At 43.0% G+C, this 23,410-nt stretch overlaps 1 protein-coding gene and 1 long non-coding RNA gene across 2 annotated transcripts; both read left to right on the top strand.

The window, feature by feature from the left end:
• The first annotated feature begins 100 nt into the window (after positions 1-100).
• Positions 101-23,047, top strand: LOC135915828 (ADP-dependent glucokinase). Its single transcript, XM_065449010.1, has 5 exons — positions 101-581; positions 4,714-5,001; positions 6,521-6,657; positions 11,766-12,036; positions 16,171-23,047. Exons 1-5 carry the CDS (start codon positions 235-237, stop codon positions 16,589-16,591), a joined length of 1,464 nt encoding a protein of 487 aa, XP_065305082.1. The 5' UTR covers positions 101-234; the 3' UTR covers positions 16,592-23,047.
• On the top strand, positions 8,411-10,357 carry LOC139050684 (uncharacterized). Its single transcript, XR_011509012.1, has 2 exons — positions 8,411-9,181; positions 9,279-10,357. It is a non-coding gene; the product is annotated as an uncharacterized lncRNA (long non-coding RNA).
• Positions 23,048-23,410: the final 363 nt, after the last annotated feature.

Below are 23,410 nucleotides of genomic sequence, written 5' to 3'. Positions count from 1 at the left end.
GCGCCAGGAAAACGAAACCGAAACTACACTAGAAGCATCCGCCGCACTATTTTTTGCTCGCGGAAGGAGCTCAGCATGCGTTTATACAAACGTCACAGAGTTCACCGGTTTGTAGGCATCACGTGATCCGTCATGGCGGCCTGAGGCTGCTAGCCTCCGTAGGTCGTTCGAAAATTCTCAGCCTTCGCTTCTAAAGAAAATTCCCCGTCGACGCCCGCATTCTTCGCCGTCACCATGGCAGGCACCACGACGTCCAAGTGGACCGTGACCGCGACCACCCTCATATCCGTGCTAGTCATTTTCTACGCCATATACTACAAGAGACAGGCCGACGACGTTCTACGTGAGAGGCTGCAGCTAATACTCGACGGGCTGCTCAAAGCCGAGAGTCAGGTCTCCGTGGCGCCCAAAACCCGCATAGCCATCGGCTTCGGCTCCTGTCAGGACCTGATTGTTCAGAGTTCCGAACTGTTCGCGCACATCCAGCCGCCCGACGATCCGGAACACATCGATGTCATCGACACCGAGCGCGATCTTCAGCGTGTCTTCGCCTACTACTTCCGTCACGGGGCAGCGGCCGAGTAAGTTGTTTACGCAGGATAAACATTCCGTTGCAGGAAAACACCGTTCTTTGAGTGTTTCCTGCTGTTTCTATGCCTTTTGGTTGAATTGGTTAACTCGTTTGAAAGCGTCCCACTGCGTTGTGACTGCGCCTTCTTGCCTGCGTGGCGTTTATTCAAAACAAATCGTTTTACTGCCTTGTTTTTTTTTTTTTTCTGCAAGCGAGCGCGCAGCTGACGCTATCTACCGACATTTCCGCTTGGCGAGGCGCCCGCGGATTAGTGCCGACTGTGCGTTAGCTTGCTGCCGTTTCGTTTAGCCCCTTATTTTTTCTGCACGATCGTGCTTTCCGAGCAGGTTCAAGAGAGCTTCGGTGGCATCAGTAGTTGTTTTATTGCTCTGATCAGCGCTTGCGGCCATGACCGACTTAGCAGCGACGTGCGCGTACGTTTAAGTTGAAATGCCACTGTGATATTTGTCAGGATCGTCGTCTCCTTCATTTCGAGCCGTCTGCTCAGAAGTCAGTTTGCCGCGATTGTTGCATACTCTACGTGTGCAACTTTTGCTAACTTGTTCTACTTGTTCGATGAACTTCTTCGACGAAGCCAGTTGTTCAAGCTCAAATGAAAGAGAGGTGTGTCGAAACACCCACTGCCGACAAGGTGACTTACAGGTCTTTTGTCTTTTTCCGTTATCTATGCAGCCCAAAGGTTGAGAGTGGTTTTGCTTTGGGTTCGGTTTTGACGCACTTCAACTGAGGCTGCGTCGACCGCGTTATCGGGAGGGTTGGCACGTTGTCAGCGCTCGGTGTGTCATGTCTATCATTCGAGTGGCCGTTGAGGTTATCCGCCTGGTGATAAAGGTCCAAGGTGTCCACCTGTGCAGCTGACGTGTTCTGGCTGTGAGGGGTGTCTTCTTTTCTCTCTCTCACTGACACTCAAGCAACGTTTACGAAGTTCTTTGAAAACCTTCAGTGGTCACTGTCTAAGTTTTACAAGACCCTATTTTCTTTGCTGCTCCGTTAACCCATCACTAACACCAATCCTAAATGGTGGAAATATTTGCCTTCACTCCGCCGTCCAAAGCTGCAAGATAACGGGCGGCCTTGACACTCTTTGTCGCCCACATAACATTGTCATTGACTAAAATATAAGCTGACACCTATCGTTTACGTGAATCCTTGTGTGTTGAAAAGCTTCGGCACTTGTGTGTGTCTGTGCATTGCATGCCAAATCCTTTGCACTTTTGAAAAGTGGTCACCGTTTTTGTTTAAAAACGTCACGGTATATGTGCACTTGTAGTCCAAGAATAAATAACGGTCAGTCATAGAATGAGTACAGTGAATATGAGCTCCTCAAGGGGCGCATGTGCGTCTTTTAACTAAACTATGCTCATTACAAATCTTTATTTTTGCATGCGTCATAAATAATTGCACATGTAGAAAATGCAGTAAATGTTGCTTGTTATTTCCTGCCAAGCTGCTATCACCTAATGTACTATATTGCAGATCATAGCAATGCAGGAGGCACACGGGAATATATTAGGAAATATATACATAGATTCCACAACAACTGACTTGTTTCTCTGCAATAAAAGTAGAAAGTTGCCTATCAAGAAAGCGGTCAGGTGAGGACACACAATCTGCAATGCTATTCACTGCATGCTTGGAAGTATTCAAGCTATTACTGGGAAGGCTTAGGAGTGAGGATCAACAGCGAGCATCTTAACCTTAAGTTTGCAGATGACATTGTCTTGTTCAGCAACACTGGGGATGAATTGCAAACAAATGATTGAGGACCTTAATTAAGAAAGTGCGAGAGTGGGGTTGAAGATTAATATCCAGAAGAACAAAGCTATTGTTCAATAGCCTGGCCAGGGAACAAGAATTTGCTAGGCAGCCTCTAGAGTCTGTACAGGAGTATGTCTATCTAGGTCAATTACTCACAGTGGACCCTAATCATGAGAAGGAAATTTACAGAATAAAAATGGGTTGGAATGCATATGGCAGACACTGTCAGATCCTGACTGGAAGCCTACCACCATCAATGCGTTCTACTGGTACTAACATATAGAGCAGAAACTTGGAGATTGTCAAAGAAGCAAGAGAACAACTGCTCAAAGAGCGATGGAACGAAAAATGTTTGGCGTAACGTTGAGAGACAGGAAGAGGTCAGTGTGAACCGGAGAGCTAATGGGGATAGCCGATATTCTAGGTGACATCTATAAAAAAAGGGGAGCTGGGCAGGCTGTGTAATGCGTATCTAGGTAACCAGTGGACCATTAGAGTTACAGAATAGGTGCCAAGTGAAGGGGGATGGGGGGGTGGCACAGTAGAGGACGGCAGAAAATTAAGTGGGGTGAGGAAATTGGAAAATTTTCAGGCACGAGCTGGAATTGGCTAGTACAAGACGGGAAATTGGAGTTTGCTAGTAGAAGTCTTCATCCTGCAGTGGACATAAAAATGGGCTGCTGCTGATAGCAAATGATTCAGTAGTAGATTGCAAAACTAGTGTAATCTATGACAATGAAAATATAAAATATTGGGCAATGCACATAGACATAATCTGGAGGTAGTGTTGACAATCACACGCTTATGCTACCAGGTGCCTGAATTAATATGGATTTTGACAGCGTCTACACGTGTATACTGTTCATCGGTAGAAAAGCACTACATTGTACTCTAAAAGGAACTGCAAACTCAACTTTGCATGCTTTGAGAGCTTTTCCAGTGACAAAATCGTCCAAATAAAGAGAAAAAGGAAAGGAAGAAAAGCTTTGAAATCTGAGGCTGCAGTGGTACACCGGTGTTGAGGTTTTACGTGAAGTTCACAAAAGGTAACCTTCGCTGTCTCATCAGCCTTTCTTCAAGCAAATGAATACAGCAAAACCTTTTTAAGTCAAAGTTGAAGGGGGAGCCAGAATTAGGTAATTTGTTATATCCATTGATTTGATATGCCCACTATTGCATTTACTGCACTTTCACTGGGAATTTCACTTCATTAAATCCATTATTTTGTTATATGCCGCTTCTTTATAACAAGGTTTCACTGTAAAAGTCTTGGGAGGATCCATTACTAGCCTAAAATTGTTTTGTGTTGCCCTTAGGCCTTCCTCTTAAAAATAGTAATGGGAATTGCATTAGTGAATTGTGCTTCTACAATACTGAAAATTCCACTTGGTGCAAGAGGAAGCTTAAATGGCCAGAATAAATGCAACAACGAAAGACATGCAGTGATGCCACCTGGAAGTTTCCGCACTGTCTCACTGTTATCATGTCCATTTTTGACGATGCTTGCTTGAGCCGAGTTAATTTTAAGTTAATTAAATTTTGGGGTTTTACGTGCCAAAACTACGCTCAGATTATGAAGCACGCCGTACAGGCAAATTCCGGATTGCTTTTAACCGCCGGGCATTCCTTAACTTGCATTTAATGCAATGTGCACGAGTGTTTTTGCATTCAGACCTCATCGCTAGTTATTCTTTTATTGTTAAGAATTTATGACACTGTACTCTAAAGAAACCAGAGTGAACTTAGCAAGCTTCAGGAGCTTTCATGAGCTGCAGCGGCTCAAATAGGGAAACATACTTTGAAACCAATTATGTCACACTGATGTGCTGGGGCCACGGTGTGATGTTCAAAAAACTTTGGTCACCACAATAGAAAAAGAATGTCAAACTCTCACCAAAAATACTGCAGGCTACAGGGCCTAATCAGGAGGGGGAAATACAGAGCACAATGCAAGATACAACAATGAACAGCAATAATGAGAACAGAAGTCAAAATTGAAAAATTGCTACAAGGCACCAAAAATCAATGCTTCTTTTTCCATTTGTTCTGTTGCCATGTGGTGAAAGAATATTGTTATAGCCTTTTGTTGTGAGAACAACTGTCTTTCTCAAAACATGGTTTGGCGTTCAATGTTTCTATCAAGTTCATGTAATAGAGTATGTTTGACACATCTTTTTTACAACATTGAACGCAGATTTTGGGCGTTGAAGGATTAAGAAAAAAAAGAACTAGCAGTGCCTGTGGCATCAAGTGATGTCCAACATCAGTTTGGAAACTGCTGGAGAGTCTGTTGCTTTTGTATGTGTGTTTACGATGGGGCTTTCACATGAAAGAATATGCTGCTTTTTGTTTCTTCCTTGCAGGCGATTTGTTTCCAACACAACGCTATTTGCCGAGCTCGTCAAGGCGGCAAAGAGCGCCGACAGTGCCGAGTTCCACATTGGGGGCAATGCACCCTTGATGGCACGGCGCTTTGCCTACGAGGGCTGCGAAGTACTCCTCGGGGCTCACATGTCACCCAAGCTGCGTGCCGAGCTGCCGGAGGGCATAACTGTGGCGGGACCGGAAGTGAGCGACGACGAGGTTCACCTGCTCATTGAGTACCCGGCCGGCGAACGGTGGGGTCATCTTCACTCTCCACGTGCCAACAGGTCAGCAACAGATGCCTGAATCTCAGTTTCTTACCAGGCAGTTTAATAAATCCGAGGAAAAAGGTTGTCAAATTTCATGTTGATGCATACAGCCAATGCATCTAAGGCATGTCCGATAGCTTATCACTGTCTTTGAAAAGTGTACAATTATTGCATTCAGCTAGTGCTAACATGTGGAACAAAATATAGGCGGTTAGCAAAAAAAAAGTTTGAAAAAAGCTAGAGACTGCACAACAAGCAATAGAACGAAGAACTGTAAGCATGACTTTAAAACACGGGGAGAGAGCAGGGTATAACAGGGAGCATACAGAGGTAGCTGATAATCTGATTGAAATTAATATTAAGGTGTGGATTTCTACAGATTGTGCAATGCAAAGGGCAGATAACCAATGGGCCCCAAGGGAAGGGAAGCACAGTCGAGGACTACAGAGTGTGATGAAATTAGGAAATTCGCTGGCATAGGATGGATGGAAGACAGGGGTAATTGGAGATTAGTGGGAGACATCTTCATCCTACTGTTGATTAAACTTTATGATGACGATAAGTAACGAGCTAAAGGGACATGCATGCAGCGCTCATGTCTTTCCTGCCTTGTAATTTGTATGTAGGCAAGAAACGGTGAAGCCCACGAAGGCGTAGGGAAAATTCGAACAGTATAAATTATTAGCAAAAGGGAAATGATAGTGGATAAAAAGACAACTTGCGACCGGTGCCATTTTTAGTTACAATTAAATACAGTGAACAGGCAACAAAGACAAAAAAATGTATTGAGGAAACCAACTGTGTTTTCAGTCGAAGGGTGGAAGTAATGCAGAAAAGGGAAATTAAAGTCTAAAAACTATTCCAGCACAAACCATCTCAGGATGACTGCCGACTTTAATGCGATTAGCATTCAAGCAATGTAGCGAGACACGGTATTGCCACCACCAAAACATGTCATGTACTATGATTGTATTGCGGCCAGATTCTGCCCTTGCGCTTGCCTCTGGACAAACTGCGCCATCTACTGGCATCACCACAAACGAAGTCTGCGCTTGGTGTGTGTGTGAATATATATGATGCAGGTTCGATTGCGCACAGTGTCAGAAAATTGTATGATTTTTATTTTTTTGTCTTTGAAGGGTTGCACACATCCCATGGCAAATACCCAGTGGCCCCTGTTTGCATCAAAGAGGTTCATTGAAGAGTAGCACATGCCCATTGTCAATACACAAATGGCCCGCATTTTTAGACTGCACTATCTTTTGGATCAGCCCATATTTATGGTGAGATAGGTGGATAGCTGCATAGCCAGAAAGAAAACTGGTTTGGGTAGGCTAAGAATGCTTACCGCCTTTTAAGAGATCAAGCCCCTTGTTATTTGTGTGTCCTGCACAGGATTCATTTTTCAGCTTTGGGACTCCAGCAGTAATTGTGCTGTGGGGCTATCTGAATAAATGGTCCAAATTGCATGACGTGCATTTTTTTCTTTTCCCTTCATCCTTTGGCATTGACTTGTTCGCTGCTAACTCTGCCCCAGGTTCATAATCCACAATGACCACACCAATCCCAAGTTGGCCTCCATCGAAAGCTTTGTGCCGGAGCTGGAAAAATTCAAGCCGAAGCTGTTGGTTGTGTCTGCGCTTCAGATGATGGACAACTTCCCATTTGAAAAAGGTAGGCATGGTGCAGGTATCTTTATGGTTTTCTCTATGGGCAGCATTATGGAGCTTACAGTGTTGGTATATTACTGCAAAATTGTTTGCTCTTAAAGTAGCCAACCAATAATTTGAACTCGACGGACACCACCAGAAAGTCCAAATCTTCAGAGTTGAAAATATCAGAGTTTCCAGAAAATAAGTAACTTTATTTCGTAAGGGGCTAAAAAAAAGTTTGTCAATGTGTTGCTATGTGTAATACACTTGTCCACTACCCGGTCAGTCTGTAGTAGCTCCACTGTTGTCATGCTGTTGCTACAGATAGATGAAAGTACGATCAATTCATGCACCAAACCTCCAACCCCTGGTAGCATAACAGAAGTCAAGCACAATGTGATAGCTGCATGATTGACTGTTTCTTTGCAAAAGGTATTGTCCAGCACTGCCGTTGGTGCAAACATCAAGGGTGAAGTTGGTGCCACTTGTAGGCACTTGGTAATACGTAGTGATAGACAAAAATTTACAGTGTCAATCAAAGTTGCCCATGATCGATCTGGACGCATGGAACTTGCACGGCAAACCACAGATGCAGCTTTTAGAACTTTTCGGCCTGGCTCAACTTGCCTCGTGTTTTAGGTGCAGCCAGTGACTACTGGATCGACTAGGTTTCTCAAATTTTTGAATTGAGAAGGCACCAACAACAATCCAGCTACCATGATCTATTCTCCCACCAAGCCAAAAATATAGCTCTTTTTGCTCAACTCGGTAGCTAAATTATCGCACGGATGTGCAGGCAGAGTCTGAATTATGAAATGGCTTGCTATTAGACGTCCAAACTGTTCTTCGTTCTTATAGATTAAGTCAGAGCCTATGGCATCAGTGGTGGTCCCACAAAGCTGTCTGAATGATCGAGCACATCCAGAATATTTCATTTTTCATACCTTTTGTTTTTTCACTGTTCACAATATTATAACGGTACACATTTTGCTGCTAAAGCAATAAATTCAGGTGCCACGAATGGCTTTTATAGCCATTGTGCATTGCTGCATCCCTTCCAGGTGCTGGAGACTCAATGGAGACTCACTTGGAGGCTCTATAGCCTCTATAGCCAACAAGTGGTCCCAGTAGCATATCTTGGCAGGTCCACTGGGAAGCAATCTTCCTTTGATGTACTATTAAGGCGTGCTATATGTTGGGCTAGTTTGTTTTGCATAGCTGTCGAAGATAATTGGTGTGTAAATGCATGCAATATAGTGTGCCTTGAACTTTTTCAGCTACTGTACAGTCTACGCTCGTTACAACAAGCACGTGTACAACAGACTTTCGAATATAACTGATCATATTTCAGCCTTAGTTTGTTGTACCTATTTAGTTAACGCAATGAAGTTCGCTTTTAGTGGACTGCTCTACAGCAGAGGAAATTAGCCGAAAAACATACTTTTGCCATGTCGACACGGGCTGACTACTGACTTGCGAGGGCCAGTTGATGATCCCGGCTCAATATCGCACTCGAGAGAGAGAGGAAGGCGGAGCGGAAACGCAATGTCTTCTTTCGCAAGCAAGGCACAGGAGATGAGGGGAGACAAGAGAGGGTGGTTCTACTCCGATGGCTGCTGGTTCCCAAGCGGCCGCCCCATCTTGAAAGTGATCTGCGATGTGAACAAAGTGCGCACCCGTGGGGGCCTCATCTTCAAAGCGATCTGCGATGTGGCCAAAGTGCACCCAGTGCCGGTAGCTTCGTATGCGCTGTGCTTTCAACGTTTAACTCTTTCGTTACCACGCCTATTCAAATCGATCACCGGTGATCGATGCTTTAAACGGCCGATTTCGACATGTTGGAATCGTTTCTCGTGCAGCTAGCGCCATCCAGTGGTTAGTCTAGGCAGTGCACTTGTAGAACCAGTTTAAATTTTCCCGCTCTGGCGACGTTCTGATTTTTGATGCGCCTTTTTGAGAACTAATGTGCGCGTGTTGTTGCAAAAGGGGGCGTGGCGGCCGCGCTTGAGAAAAAATACTGCCACTCGTGGTAATTCAGCATTAGCGTGAAATTTTTGTGATCAAAAGGCTCCCAGCAAGTCAAATATTGAATCATATTGTCGGCTTTGTTATCTGGCGGCGTTGAGTGGGGATAATTACCCGAAAATGACGCCAGCTATTCACTAGTGAGCTTTGACTTGGAGTTCGGGTCGTTTTATTCCACGAAAACGCATTCCTGAAGGTCCGCCTCATGTCCAACATGTATACCTAGCCTTTACAGCCAGTTTGCAGCAGTTTTGGTTTCGCTTCTCTTGTTAAATCCGCCAGAGGGCCGCATCCGGTGTTACTATCGCAACAACGCCAGTCGCTCCGGTCTCTGCCATGGCGTCGTCGTCGGACGCAACTGCGCCGCGCGGAAAGCGTTCTGCTCGAAAGTATTCTTCACCCGCACCTGATTTTAGTGACGAGGATTCGAGCTTCGAGTCCGAAGATGACAGTACTTCTGCTTCAAGCTCTGACGGCGACGATGTTTCGAGTCAGCCCGGGACATCCGCAGCTGCTCACCGGTGAGTTACCTTTACGGCCTTGAGCAGTCACCGGCGTCGCGCGCGCTTATCTGCCGACCTTTGTGCACAAGCTTAGAGCTGTTCTTGCTATCTGCAGGGTCCGTACGTCGCTAGGCCAGGATGTGCTGCCACCGGCTGTGAAGAAACTTCAGTTCACGCCAACAAGGCCGCCCGGAGCACATCTCGGCCCAGCACTTCGGAGCAGCGCAAGACGCTTTACAACGGCGCGCGATTTTTTCCTCCTGTTCTTCACCGCAGAAGTAATAAATACTATCTGCAAGAACACGAATAAATATGCTTGGATGCATATTTTGGAGCTTCCAAGCTATGCTGAAAGAGATGGGTCGTGGAAGGAAGTGACTCCCGACGAATTAGTGAAGTTCATTGGACTGCTCATTTATAGGAAAGGAAAGAGAAGGAAAGAAGAGAAGAGGCGGCGTGTGGACTATCATCCCAATCGAAAAGCCGGTGCTGATTGACGACTATAATTCCGGGATGCTTGGAGTTGATAAGTCGGATCAGCTGATTGCATCCTATAACGTTTTGATGAAGTGCGTGAGGTGGTGGAAGACGCTCTTCTTTCATTGTATTGACATGGCTGTTGTGAATAGCTTCATTCTTTTTCAAGAGCACCGCCAGCAACACCTCTCAACACCGGAATTGCAGAGGAGCGCCCACTTCGACCAACTTTCTTTTCGGATGGAGCTCACCCAACAGCTGCTCGAGCTTGATGATGAAGAGGTTCCCAGAGTGCATCCTGTCCCAAAAGAAGTGCCGCACCATCCGCAAAAGATGCCGAAAAGGCGAAACTGCAGGATGTGCTATCAGGAACGCAAAATCGAACAAAAGACAAACGTTTTCTGCGAAAACTGCGAAGTGCACCTGTGCCTCACGAAAACGCGCAACTGCTTCACCGCATGGCACGAGCGCTGAAGCTGTTCCCGGTCTTTACTTTTTTTTATGTAGCTGAAGAACGGCGCGGTACAGAGAATTAATTTTTTTAGACAGTATTCCTGAGTCATTGATCTTCAAAATGTATATTCTAAATTTTCTTTCTTAATAATGTGTATGTAGATATTGTGCCTTTTCTTTCTTGTTTTTATCAACTCGCCACAAAAATGGCACTTTTCCGAATTTTTTGTATGTTCCCTAATAAATTGTTTGCTTTGTAACTTATGTTTTTGGAAAGAGCATTTCATTATGTGCAATTTGGCATGCTGCAACGTGTTCTGGAATATTATTTGTACTGGCAAAAAAATTTCTTCCGAGACCTATGAAAAACGGCCATTTTCTCGCGGTAACGAAAGAGTTAATTTGTGTTGAAGCAACAGACAGCGTAGAGGTCAATTTGCTCGCTGCAGCTACTGCTGCACTTATCTTGCTTAATTTGCTGTCACAATCAATGCTTCGCCTTTCGGGCAAAACTGCGACTTCTTTTTTTTTTATTTTGGGCGTTCGTCACTCTCTTTGCAATAAAGTTGTTAGACATTGCAATGAAATTTTCAGAAGTCACGCGTTTCGGATATTACGGACTTCGGATAAAATGGACATTTTTCGTTGGGTTATCGGGGTCCATTTACTTATATTGTGCTGCTTTATGGCCCGTTGTTATATCATGTGTGATTTGATCTTGTTCGTTTTTTTTTAACCACATGTTTGATTTCACTTATTTCAGTTTGATGGCTGTCAGATTCAGGTCATTTTAGTGCCTTTGTAGGTGTGGAATATAATAACATTACTGATTCATTCATTGATCTAAATTTAAATTCTCTTATGTGCTGCTCAGTTACCTTCATACTCGTTGCTCCTTCTCGTGTCTGTCAGTCTCATGCTATGATTTTGCTATGCTATATATAAATTTTTTCTCGTTAACATTTTAGCGCCCAGAATTGTGTTTATATCTGATAATTCTAGTCCTAATTAAGCTGCATATTCACTTCATAAATTTCACTTTCTATGATGCAAATATTGCAGACAAGCAACAATTCCTTTTTTCTTGTCACATCGTCGGAGCTTTTTCAAACAGGCTGAGACTTCCCCAAGCTGTTTATTGTGGCTCTTAGCTTATCATTCTTATCATTGTCATAAACACTTGCAAAACAAAGGCCTCTCCCTGCAGTCCTCAATATCTGAAATTTCTGATTGGCCGACTCCATTTCCTGCCATTTTCCTATTGGCTGACCTGTTTTCCTGCTGTCGCCATGCTTGTCTCCACTTCCCTGTTATTGGCACCCGTTTTGTAGCTCTGATAGACAACTGGTTATCTGTCCTACACATTACATGGCCCACACAATTCCATTTATTTGTGTAAATGGCAAAATATATTGATTGACCTGTTGATTAACATTGCCTCATGCCATATTCTATGAGCCTTCTACAACGAGTATGCGCTGGACAAGATGAACATTTTTTGTTTGGTGTTGAAGATGTTGGAACTTAGCTGTTTCTGTATACCCGCAACATACTGGCGAACTTTTTATTATATCATCGTTATTCTATTTTAATATAGGAGGTGGACAATTTATGTTCCACTTTTGCAGCAATGCATTTTGAATGGTCAATTTGTTTTCGTTTTTTTTTAAAGGCCAGAGACAGGAGCACGTCCGTGAAGTCCAAAACCTGATGAAGCGCACTGACCAGTCCGTGCCACTGCACTTCGAGATGGCCTCGTACACGGACACGTCACTGCTGCACGAGCTGGTCGAGCACGTGCTGCCGTACGCCGACTCACTGGGCATGAACGAGCAGGAGCTGCCCAACCTGCTGAGCATCCTCAAGTACGGCAACGTTTCGTACGTCTCCGACTCGTACCCCCGGGTCGCCACCGTTCTCGACGCCATGCGCGACGTCTACGAGTGAGTTTCAGACAACATCAGTTCAAGCTGGTTCCCAAGCACTTCGTGTGACTGTTGAAAAGCTTAGTTTTGTTCGTGGTTGGTGCTACTTACTATAGGAGATATCAAATGGAGCTACATCTAGAGATTAGGCTTCCATAATCATTCATGATTCGTAGCCATAAAGGAGCTTTTATACGGGACAAAATGACGAAAATGGGAGATTCTAGTGGTGCCACCTGTTGTGGACTATAGTTGCTCTTATGTGATGTCAGCACTGGCTGATTCAGAGAGAGCAGCATAGAGGGAGGTCATGTCGATTCATCCATTTTTGCATGAGGGGTTCATGTTCAGGAGTGGCAGCTCAACTTTCAATGGTAGTTGTTAATGCAGCAAAGTGATTTACTGGCACACTGAGACATGCGATAGCCTTCTAGACAAATAACCTGTTGATCTAGCTTGACTACGTATTTTCCTTTGGTATTCTGTTCAAGTACAATTAAACCAAACCTATATATATAACTAATGCACGTAAGGCGAATTATCGGATATAACAAAGTAAGTCTAAAATGTCTCTCGCCAATACTAGCGTGTAAGGAGCATAAATATAAAGAATTATTGCATATAATGAAGTCTAAAAAAATGCTTGTCACTAATATCAGCGCATAAAAAGTATAATATGCTCAAAACAAATATCGGACGTAACAAAGGTACCATATTTGCACAATTCTAAAGTGCACTTTTTTCCTCTAAATATGGCCCCCAAATTCATGTGCACATTACGAATAGGTTCGAGGAATGCGAAAACCATTGCAGTGACCTTTTTAAAAATAATGCTGTTTTATGCATTGAAGCACAGAAGTAACTGGAACACCAGCGCATTCATCAGACACTTTGAAAATTAGTATCTGGAAACTGGTGCAGTCCTGAGAATTCGTTCCAATTAGATATGCCTTGCAGATTAATTAGCTACAGTTTGTAGATGAAAATATGTGTCCTAACTTAATTGAAATGTTAATTAGCATAATTGTGTTGATTAGTCAACTAACATTAGATTTCTCGCAAAAATGATGGATGCCTCATCGAGTAACTTAGATCAAGAATTACACTTGTGCTGTCTGTCACAGGCAATTTTTAAAAATTAGGTGCAGCTAAAGAAACTGTACAGTCAACATCCAATGAAGTGGGCAGTCCAACCCAAAAGAAACGAATGCATGCCTTTAACTGCCCTCAGTGACTCAAATCGCCATCGCCACGTCTGGAATAGCCTTAAAGACCTGCCAGTACCATTCGAAGGTCTTGGTGCTCGTGTGAAAGAAGATGGTGGGTGCGCGCATATGTCAGTATTTAAGTTATAACGTTTTATGTCCCTTGACAGTGGCCCCTTTGCAGTCTTGGTATGCTGCACCGCAATACATTGCGTATGCTTGACCGCGTAACACCGCTGTACAGCGGCCAAGCTGACTTTCGGGAACCGGCACTGTGCAATGCTTTCCATGCTTCGACGCTATCACCATAGATGGCGGAGTCAGCGCCATTGCTGACAGCAGCGAACACATTAAGTGAAAAACACAGCACCAAACAGCAGGAAGCTCGATAGGGAATGTCGAAGCAGCTAGGCCGTACGACAGCTCTAAACTACTTCTGTATTTACTCGATTGTAATGCGACTGCGTTGTAACGCTAGGGGTGACTTTTTATTGTGTGCACAGCGTGGAAAAAGAATTGCAAAATGACGTGAAGCCAGCCAGTGCAAAGGAACATTAATTTAATGAACACTGTGACTAGTGATTATCACTTTCAGCAAGTAGTAGTGCCTTTTCTAGTCATCATCTTCAGACGATAAGTTTAAGAAAATTTGAAACCAAATTGCATATTGAATAATTATATTCACATGCATTTAATTAGCAAGTTGAGCTATTTGAACATCTTTGAACATCGTCATTGGTAAACAATTATACACAAATAGTCGTTAGACCAAAAGATTGTGTACTTGGATCATGATTAGCTTGAAAAGTTGAGCAATTCCCACTAGCTTTCTGTTGTCGCCAACTTGTGCCACAGCATCAGTTGCCCATGAACTCAGAAGCACTTGACCCTGTGCCAGCTGTCACTCGTCGCATTTGCTGTAACCATGGATTGTAGGTGGCGCATGCGAAAGAGTGCACCCTCGCTGTCCACAATCCCGTGCCCCTTGTTACTGAGAGGCTGGCTTTCTGGCAAAGCTTAGAAATCTAGTGGCTAAGCGCGTTTTGCAGGCAAAATTTCACTCAACACGTAATTGTCACTAAATGCAGCACAAAATCTGGCACATATTCTTACATTACAGGGAAACAAACACAAAGAACTGTGTTTGCTCTCGCGTGGACAGCATTATATTCGATTCGTTTCGAATATTTGAATATCTTTAGTACCTAGTTACTGAATACAAATTTAAAGGTATACTATTCGATAATATTCGAAATTTTCGAATATTCGCACACTCTGTATATGAAGCATTTGTTGAAGCATGAGCAACCATATCATGAAAGAGGTCGTACCACGCGGCATACATCTATTCGACAATCTGCAATGTGCTCGGGTGCTTGACCCTTCCCACTTGTGTCAGGGCCTGACCTTCGTGGATCCAGTCAGTGTACATCTTCTACATCCAGTAGTTGGAGAATGGGTGTCATCCCGCAAAGAATCATGGTGAAGTGCGCCTTTGTCTCTGCCAGCTTCATCGACTAAGAGGTCACGTACCCGTGAAACGAGTCCAATACCAAGATAGACTTAGGGTGAAGAGCACCTGGTCACTGGCACCTTCTTAACCTCATCAAGAAGTAGTGACGCGTCCATCGACTCCTCTTTCCGATAGCGAACAACCACATTCCTGGGGAAGGTTTCGGAATCTGCCAGGCATTCAACTTTGCCTTTTCATTCCTAGTAGTCCTAATGCAGACTTACGGGGCACCAATGCTGTGCACATTCGTGGCCATCAGCATGGCGAGGTATACAGCCGTTTGATCTGCATTGCCACTGTGCCCCAGTTACATGCTTGGCAAACAGCGCAGTTAAATCATGTGACTCTGGATGTTCAGTAGCTTTGATTTGAAATCTTCCAGCAGCTTCTGTCATATAGACATTGGCCGGAAAGAAAAACCATTCCTTTGCATAAACCTTTACACCCACCCACGAGACACTTGGAACTTCTCCCGGGGTATTCCCATATCGCGAGCAAAGTCACTTGCCTTCCTGTGTGTCAACTCAATACTGACTCCCATCAGGCAGCTAACGTTGTTCATTAACAAACTCCACAACACTCCGCTCTAACTCGGAGTGCCAGCAGTGGTGGGGCCCACAAAAACCTTTACGGTCAGGCTCGCTCTGGAAGAGCATCTCCTGCTGGAGACGCAATCTGCAAATGGTGAAGTTATTGAGATCGAGGTGTCAAGCAGCAGCTGAGTTACCGATCTCTTCGGACATCAAAGTGGCTTTCCTTTTGAATCAACCATCACACTGGGTGTGACGCGTTGCCATCATAGATGAGATGTAGAGAACACAGTAAAAGATTGTGACAAGGACCAATGCGACGTGCCAGTTCATATAAAAACAAAGAAACGTTTCAACTTGTTCTAGACTTGGATTTAGATTCATTATAGGCACAAGTTGCCAACATAGATCGCGAAATGGCCAAAACTAGCATCAACTATTCGAATTGCATGCATTGCAGCATATCTTAGTCGACTTGAATTTTGGTATTTGCTGTGTGAGGGTCAACTTCAAGCCATGAAAATCTGGAAAAAGATCATGTTATAATCAAATAAATACAGTACTATGGCAGATAGCGGATCAGTGCACAAGAGCGCTGGTTCAAGACTGAGATAAAGAGGTGGCGGTGGTAATCCCAATGCCGTTTGAGACCTCCAGTCATGGCAAAAAGTCTGAAAAATTGGATGGCAAAAGGTTTTCGTGTCTGAAATTTTAGATGTCCTTATACATTGGCTCAAAGGGAATATATGGTGGTGCCGGGAAGGCATTCAGATTGTTAGGCATGCCCGAAACATTGGTCGTTGACTGTACGGTTGTTATAGCACTAGCTTTGCGTTCTCTCCCGATTTCCATTCGGTTCAAGCTCATTATGTGCTAACGAAGTTGCCTCTTTGCTAATGCGCAGGTTGCTGAAGGCAAATTCCCCGAAGAAAGGCAGCACCAATCCAGATGACGAAGGTCGGAGGCCGCTCACCCGCCTACACATCCACACGCTTGCCTTCCAGGCTATCCTCGTCGCCAACGACTCGCCGTGGAAGAACTCGCTCGCTGCGGCCGCGAAGGCAGCGCTCACTGCCCACCGTTACACTTGTGGCTCGCACGACATTGATACAACACATGCACGGGTAATCATGGATGACTCGTTCACAACGAGCCGTGGCAATGGTGGTCGGCGCATACCGTTCAACAACGAACGGCCCGTCGCCTGCTGGCAGGAGCGGGACTTCGAGATCTGCGTCGCACCAGTACTTGTGTGCACCAAGGTCCTCCATACTGGCGGAGGCGGGGACAACGTGTCAGCTGCTGGTATAGTACTGCAAGTCTAGCAGCAGCTCCGGGCTGACCGTGAGCCAACGACAGCCAAATCGCAAGCCATTTCTCGAGTGGTTGTATAATAGCAAACTTTTGGATGTCACAGGGCGTTTTGGACCCTGCCACCAGTGTGGAATAATTGGTTTCATCAACTCCGTGTTTTGGTTGTTTCTTAACTGGGGGGAAGTGACGGCTGAGGTTTAAGATGTTTCTTGATAAGCAGCATTGGGAGCCTATCATATCACTACTCCAAAATAGCTTGTAAACTTTATCCCTATCACAAGAAAGCTGATAAAGATTGTTTTAGTTGAGCTAGTTACGTTAATAGTACCAGGCATTGGCCACTTGCTGTGTTGAGGGTATCTGAAGTGGTGAAATGGTAGCACTGATTGCTGCAGTTATTAATTGGTCATTGTAGAGGTAGTTGTACATTGAGGTTTATTCTATTTGTTGTAATATATACTTTGAGAAAAACTGTTTATCAGTCGCATCTAGATCCTGTCTGGGTTCACGGTTTTGATTGGTTTCCTCTACATATTGCCCTATTGTGCGGAAATTCCTTTTTCACCTTTTGGGTGTTAAAGTATACATTCCTCTGCAGTGTAAGCTGCATTTTCTTAGGCTAAATTCGTTTTTCACGACCATTCTTGCTTTCTTGTTGCATTCAGCTTGAGTGACATGTATTGCAGTTCATTATAGAATGCATAGTGCTCCCAACATATGACCAGTTCTTTCTTATTTATTTTAAAAGTGTCCGTAGATTGGTCTTGCAAGCTAGATCCACCAAATCAAATCAAAATTTTTACCATTCTTTACGTGTTGGCAGCAGTAAGGTTAGGTTAGACAGCCATGCAAAAGCACAGGAAGAGAAGCAACATATTGCTAGACCTTGCCATTTACCATATTTTCTGGACTATGTCGTTCGCAGGGGCAAATTTGGAACTGTAGTGTGTTTCTTTATTATTTATTTAGCTAGCAGCCACTGTATAGTCTAGGATGAATTCCGATTGAATATATATATATATATATATATATATATATATATATATATATATATATATATATATATATATATATATATATTTTCCATCCAGTATACTATCAGCAAAATATATGTATTATCAGTCAGTAAAACTGTTTCCTTTATTATAGTGCATATTATTAGACTTCGATAAATGAACGCACTAGACAATGCAACATAATAAAAGGTTCCAGATGCATTTAAGCCAGGCTTATTTTTTTTAAGATGTGTCTACGAGGGACACTAAATAGAACATACCGTATTTACTCGCATAATGATTGCACTCGCGTAATGATCGCACCCCTGAATTTTGTCGTCAAAATTCGATTTTTTTTATTTCCCGTGTAATGATCGCACCCTGAACTTGCCGCAGCGATGTGTCGTGTGCCAAGCCTAGCTAATAATGATCGCGCTTACCATCTGTCGAATGCTACGCGAACGACTCGTCTGCACGCACCAAACATGCTTAAGTAGATGCCTCATTTCATTACTTTCATCACTTTCCGCACTTCCATGGCAAAAAGAGGTACAACCAAACTTGCCTTTATTATGGGTAGGCTTTATAATGGTTGTAGTCAACAAAAACAAAAAAGGCACCTTTCGATTCTTTTCATCTGCAGTCGTGAGCACGCAACAAATCGCGCGCGGCAATGATAGTAGCCACGTTTACACTGATACGTTAAAAGTGTGCCCTATTCATACGCCAACGCTTGTAACACAGCTAAGATATTCGCCCGCCCTTAGCGGAAACGTGCCGTGTTAGGATAGTAGTGAAAACAGATGCTGCAGTTTCCGCAGCACGCCGGCCATGGGTTTCTGTCACTGGCAGCTAAGCGCGCCCATCTGTTTCTGTCCCCTCTAAGTGCACATGGGTACGTTATTGCCGCAAACTTGCCGATATTAACTATATTATTCATCACTGACACGGAAGAAACTGGTTCAATGCACGTAATGTACTCACGAGAAGAAAAAAAAAGATAGCGTTCGGCGCGTTCGGCTTGCTCCGCAGGCCGCCATTTTTGTTTTGGCGTCCTGCATCCCGCAGCAAACGCGGAACGAAAAAAAAAATTTTTTTCTGCGGGAAATTTAATTCGCGTAATGATCGCACCCCTGAATTTGGGTCAATTTTTTCTGACAAAAAAGTGCGATCATTATGCGAGTGAATACGGTATATTTGTGATGGGTTAGTAAATTGCCCATCCACAATATAAAAAAAACTGCTCCTACTGTGAGAATATGGTTCGTTATACAGAAAAAGGCAAAAACACAAAACTAGAGCCAAGCCTCCTGAAAATTTCCATGCTAGCTAGCCATGACGTCATGAATGTCAACACCGCCTCCTAAAACCTAGGTAAGCTTTTAGGCGTAAAAATTAATGACGTATTCCGAAAGAGCCAAAGACAACCTTAGCAAGTTTCATAGACATTTACTGAACCACAATTGCCAATCAAAACCACAATCAAAAGCGTGCAGTATGCTTCTAACGGTGCTATGCCACATGTGTTGTGAAACAGATAGGCAAAGATGCTTATGGCAGTTGGGTTGGCGGCGATAGCTGTGTACGCAGTGTGCGAGAACCTGCAACGAGATTTGCTGGAGCCTAAGAGGAAAGAAGTTAGTGCCAGCATTTTTGCATGACATGTGGGTGAGCACTATGGGCATGCTACTGTGGCAGGCACCTACAGCTCACAATTGCACATGCCTCGCCGTTCTTCGTTCGCATGTAATCTAATGACCAGAAAACGTATCATTCGACCGTGCTTTGGTGATGAACTGAACGTTCGTACCGAAAGATAGTGTTTTCTGGGAAGGTATTAAGTGGCAAAAGAGAAGCGTAACTGTATGGGGTCATTTTTTGTGTTCTCGATCATTAACGTTGATGCCAGGGAATTGTACGAAATGGGATTTTATCAATGAGGTTCTGCTGTAATACACACATGGCACTAACAATTATTTTGAAATACCATGATCGTTTTTACACATAGCAGGTACTGTGCATCTGATGAGGTAGAGAACCATATTCACTTTGCGAATAATCTGCTCTTCAGAAGATTCCCTTCCTAAGAATGCTAATTATTTTGCTGACAAGCGCGTATAATGCCACACTGATATCCTCGCATATTTTATACGATACAATCTACAGACCTACGATCCAAATGGGTTATTTTCCTTGTTCTCTGCTGCAAACATGAACTGGGAAAATTAGTAAGAGCGAGGAGTGTAATCAACAATTTTCTACTGCAATTTGCTGTTTATGCTAGACCTGCTTCTTCACGGTGTCGTTTTTGTGTTGTGTTGAAAGGTTGTCAGGCATACTGTCGAAAACGCAAATGGCAAGACAGTAAGCTAAAAGTGAAGGGCTCTTTACTTTCTTGGTAGGAGGCAGCAACAATTTCCTCTAGTAACAATATATATATTTTCTTTTGCGCATCAGATATGGCACAAATGGTGCTTATGTCGGAAGCTGTGCTTGAATGCCATGTTTTGTGATGAACAGGATCAGGCTTTCTTGTGAAATGCCACCACCCTTTCTACTCGATTTATTTTTCCAATTTATTGCTTTCTAATTGCTTTTTTTAGATAGGGGTTGAGTATGTGAAATTCTTTTGTGGGGAAAAGTGGGAAAATGTGTTTTTTTTATTGATTGTGTGTGCTTCATGTGCGAGAGAGAGGATGCAGCCAAGCAGTTGGGCATTGAATTTTGTAATGACGAGTTTGTATGCATCATTGAGTGTGGGTTGTTGGATATGTTTGCAAGTGTGTATGTACTCCTCACCATAAAAGTTTCTTGGAGCGTGGCATCTGGGAAGGAATAAAATTTGGCCGTAGCCGATGTGTTCACGCCTGAAAGGGAGAGGTGTGCTGTAGTCCGATCATAAAGTAACAGAAGAAGTAAAGTGTAAAAGGTTAACTAAATTTGCATAGTATAGGCTGTAGCAAGATGTGTATTTTGCAGGAATGTACCAAAAACGATACAAAAAAAAGTTGGGGACATTGATGGGTGGTGCTTCATTTGGGTTGCAACTTCAGTTGGGCCGCGACAGTGCCACCTTTTGAAGACAAATCTCTGGCTATAAGATTTTTTATTACTGAAAAAAAATAGTCTACATTTTCTTTATTTTTTTATTCCTGTAAAATCACACCTTCTAATGGTTTATACCTTCCAAATTTAATCAAATTAAAATTTTTCTGTTGCTTTTGTAAACACAGCACTTCAACATAGCGCTGTCAAATTCCAAGCTTCAGTTCCTCACCTGTTAAAGCAGCAACAGAATTGAAAATTTTTCGTAAACTGCATGCTCCAAAACTTTTTTGTGGTCAGGTGTGCATCTATGAAATCTACAGAGCCTCGACTCACTATGCTGTATGTATAGTGAACCACATGTTTCAGCAAACAGCTAAACAGCAGTTCTGAGTTGCTAACTTGCTAAGGAATGAGATGTTATAACTGGCCCGACTTTCCTTATTGACTAGGCTCAATATAGCTCACTTCCTGCATGGAGATCTAATTTCAGAGTGTAGTACTGACAACTTCAATAATATTACCCCATCGGGATGAACAAATTTGCGTTACACAATATTTCAATTAAATGAAGTGTTTTAAAAAGCGTGAGCACCGTTTGGTGCATTGAAACAGGGTTGAGTTGAAAAGAACATAAAGATAATCTAACGTCAAATTAATGGAAGCCAACTGTGCCCGTACATATGGCTTGTATACTTGCCTGGTTCTTCAGGTAGTTCATGGAACAGAATTTTTAGAATCGGCAGTAGTTCAAGGTGAAGGCAAAGTTAGCAACACGAAAGATTAGCTATGTTGTGGCTATGCCAATAGACGGCAGTACTAGTTTAGTTTGCTAGGCTATTTTGGGCCATGTCCGCAGGTGGCAACCTTGTTTCACTTGCACCATTTTAGTTCTTGCAGGTAATTGTTAACATGGAACATGATTGAGCTGTTTGTTTGAATGTGTCAATCAGTGTACATTTTATTTTATTCTTATTTTTAATTTTATTGCTGAGTATGCATTGGAAATTAACCTTGTACTTGCTTGCATGTTGCAACCTGTAAGTTTTGTTTTCAAGTGGTACTAAGTGCTTGAAGGTATACAGTGCTGTACAATCTATTATACTTTTTCTGATTGCAATGCAGCCAAACAGAAAATATTGACATTCATTGTCAAATAGAAAGCAATACAGTCAAATCTCAATATAGCACTGATATAACAAATTATCTGATATGCCAAAGTAAATCCAAAATGTTTTTCGCCAAGACGTTTGTATAATGATCATATGCTTATAATGAATATTGGATATAGCAGATTTTTTTTTGTTGACCGTTGCTATAATGAGGTTCTGCTGTACCAGGGCACCAATACCGAATGTTTCAGCTCAGTTCCGTCTTTTGGATCGGCTTGGAACATTTTTATGGCACATACTTATGAAGATCCTGCTTAATGGACTTTTTTTCTACTATCTTAGGGCATTTTACATTGGCATCCATTCCCAAGTCTCATATCGTTGCTAAGTGTTTTTTTGGGAGGCCCCTTATTGTTCCCAGAATATTTTATAAAAGCTGAGCAATTCTCTGAGTTCGTCAGGTAAAGAGATGGTATGTGTTCTTTAAACTTAGAAAAAGCTTCTAAATGAATTGTGCTTAACTTGGCAAAGACTGCTAGTGTTCTAGCACTTTCATTCTGAATGTGGCATTGTAAAGTGCAAGCTTTTACCATATAGCTTAGTGCAATGTGTGTAGCATTGTGCTTTCATATTTTTTAGAATGTGAGTAAGAACTTTTCAATTGAATCTTGCAATGTGTGAGTACTGCTTTTTGAGGACTTATAGTTACAAGTATGGAAACTTGTTGAGCTGACAGTCATCTTTTCTGCTAGCTTGTTTCTAGTAATCCAGGTGATATGAATTACTATGTGTCGCATGGTAACACTGCATGTTGCACGTTTTTTTTTTCAGACAGGTATATTTTAGAATTTGTGTATTATGCTGAAGCGACAAGCCGCTTCAGCATACCTTAAACAATGGTTTTGCCATGGTTAGTGTAGGCACTTGCGACGGGAAACGATTGCATTGGGAAAAACCAATGCGCTACCGTAGTTATGTTTATACGTGGCTCAGTTGTGGCAAGTGTGTTTAGGCTTGAGGTGTAGGGACCATGGGAGTCTTTGTATTACCTGTCATTTTGCTCTTAGGGCCCAAATATTTTGTATTGTGAAACTTTTGAAATGTGATAGATGTCCCGAGTCCAGTTCTCTTTTTCTCCTTTATTGGGATGGTAAAGGCATTTCGCGAGGCTGTACTATAAGGGAAACCACATTTTGTGGACCGAAAGCTGTGACCAAAGTAAGGCACAATTTCAGAGCTTTGAACTGAGTTTTGGTTTGACATTCTTTTTTGTACGATAAGAGTGAAGGTTGAAATAAACACGCCTTTGAAATTATTCATTGTTGGTTTGTCCTGATTAATTTTGAGCTTCTAGTGTATACGGTACACAGGCTTCTTTTTATGTGTGTGTTTCACCCCCGTCGGAGTGTGACCACCTCGGCCGGGATTTGAACCCGCGCCCTCAGGCTTAGCAGCGTAACGCCGGCCGTAGCCTCTAAGACGCCGTGTTTTGCGCGATGTTTAACAGTAGTAAGGACTTTATTTCCTCCAGTGACAATTAACCTTTTTCTGCTAAGTTAACGAAGCTAGACTTAAGTACAGATATTTTATCGTTTTAAACTGACTTAAGTGTTGCTATTTTCTGTCAGAGTGTGCATAACTTACGATTTATCTACGCTCAGCTAAACTTTGCTTGATA

This window comes from Dermacentor albipictus, chromosome 10, assembly GCF_038994185.2.
Source record: "Dermacentor albipictus isolate Rhodes 1998 colony chromosome 10, USDA_Dalb.pri_finalv2, whole genome shotgun sequence".
Lineage (NCBI taxonomy): Eukaryota > Metazoa > Arthropoda > Arachnida > Ixodida > Ixodidae > Dermacentor > Dermacentor albipictus.
This window is presented reverse-complemented; position numbering and strand designations above follow the sequence as displayed.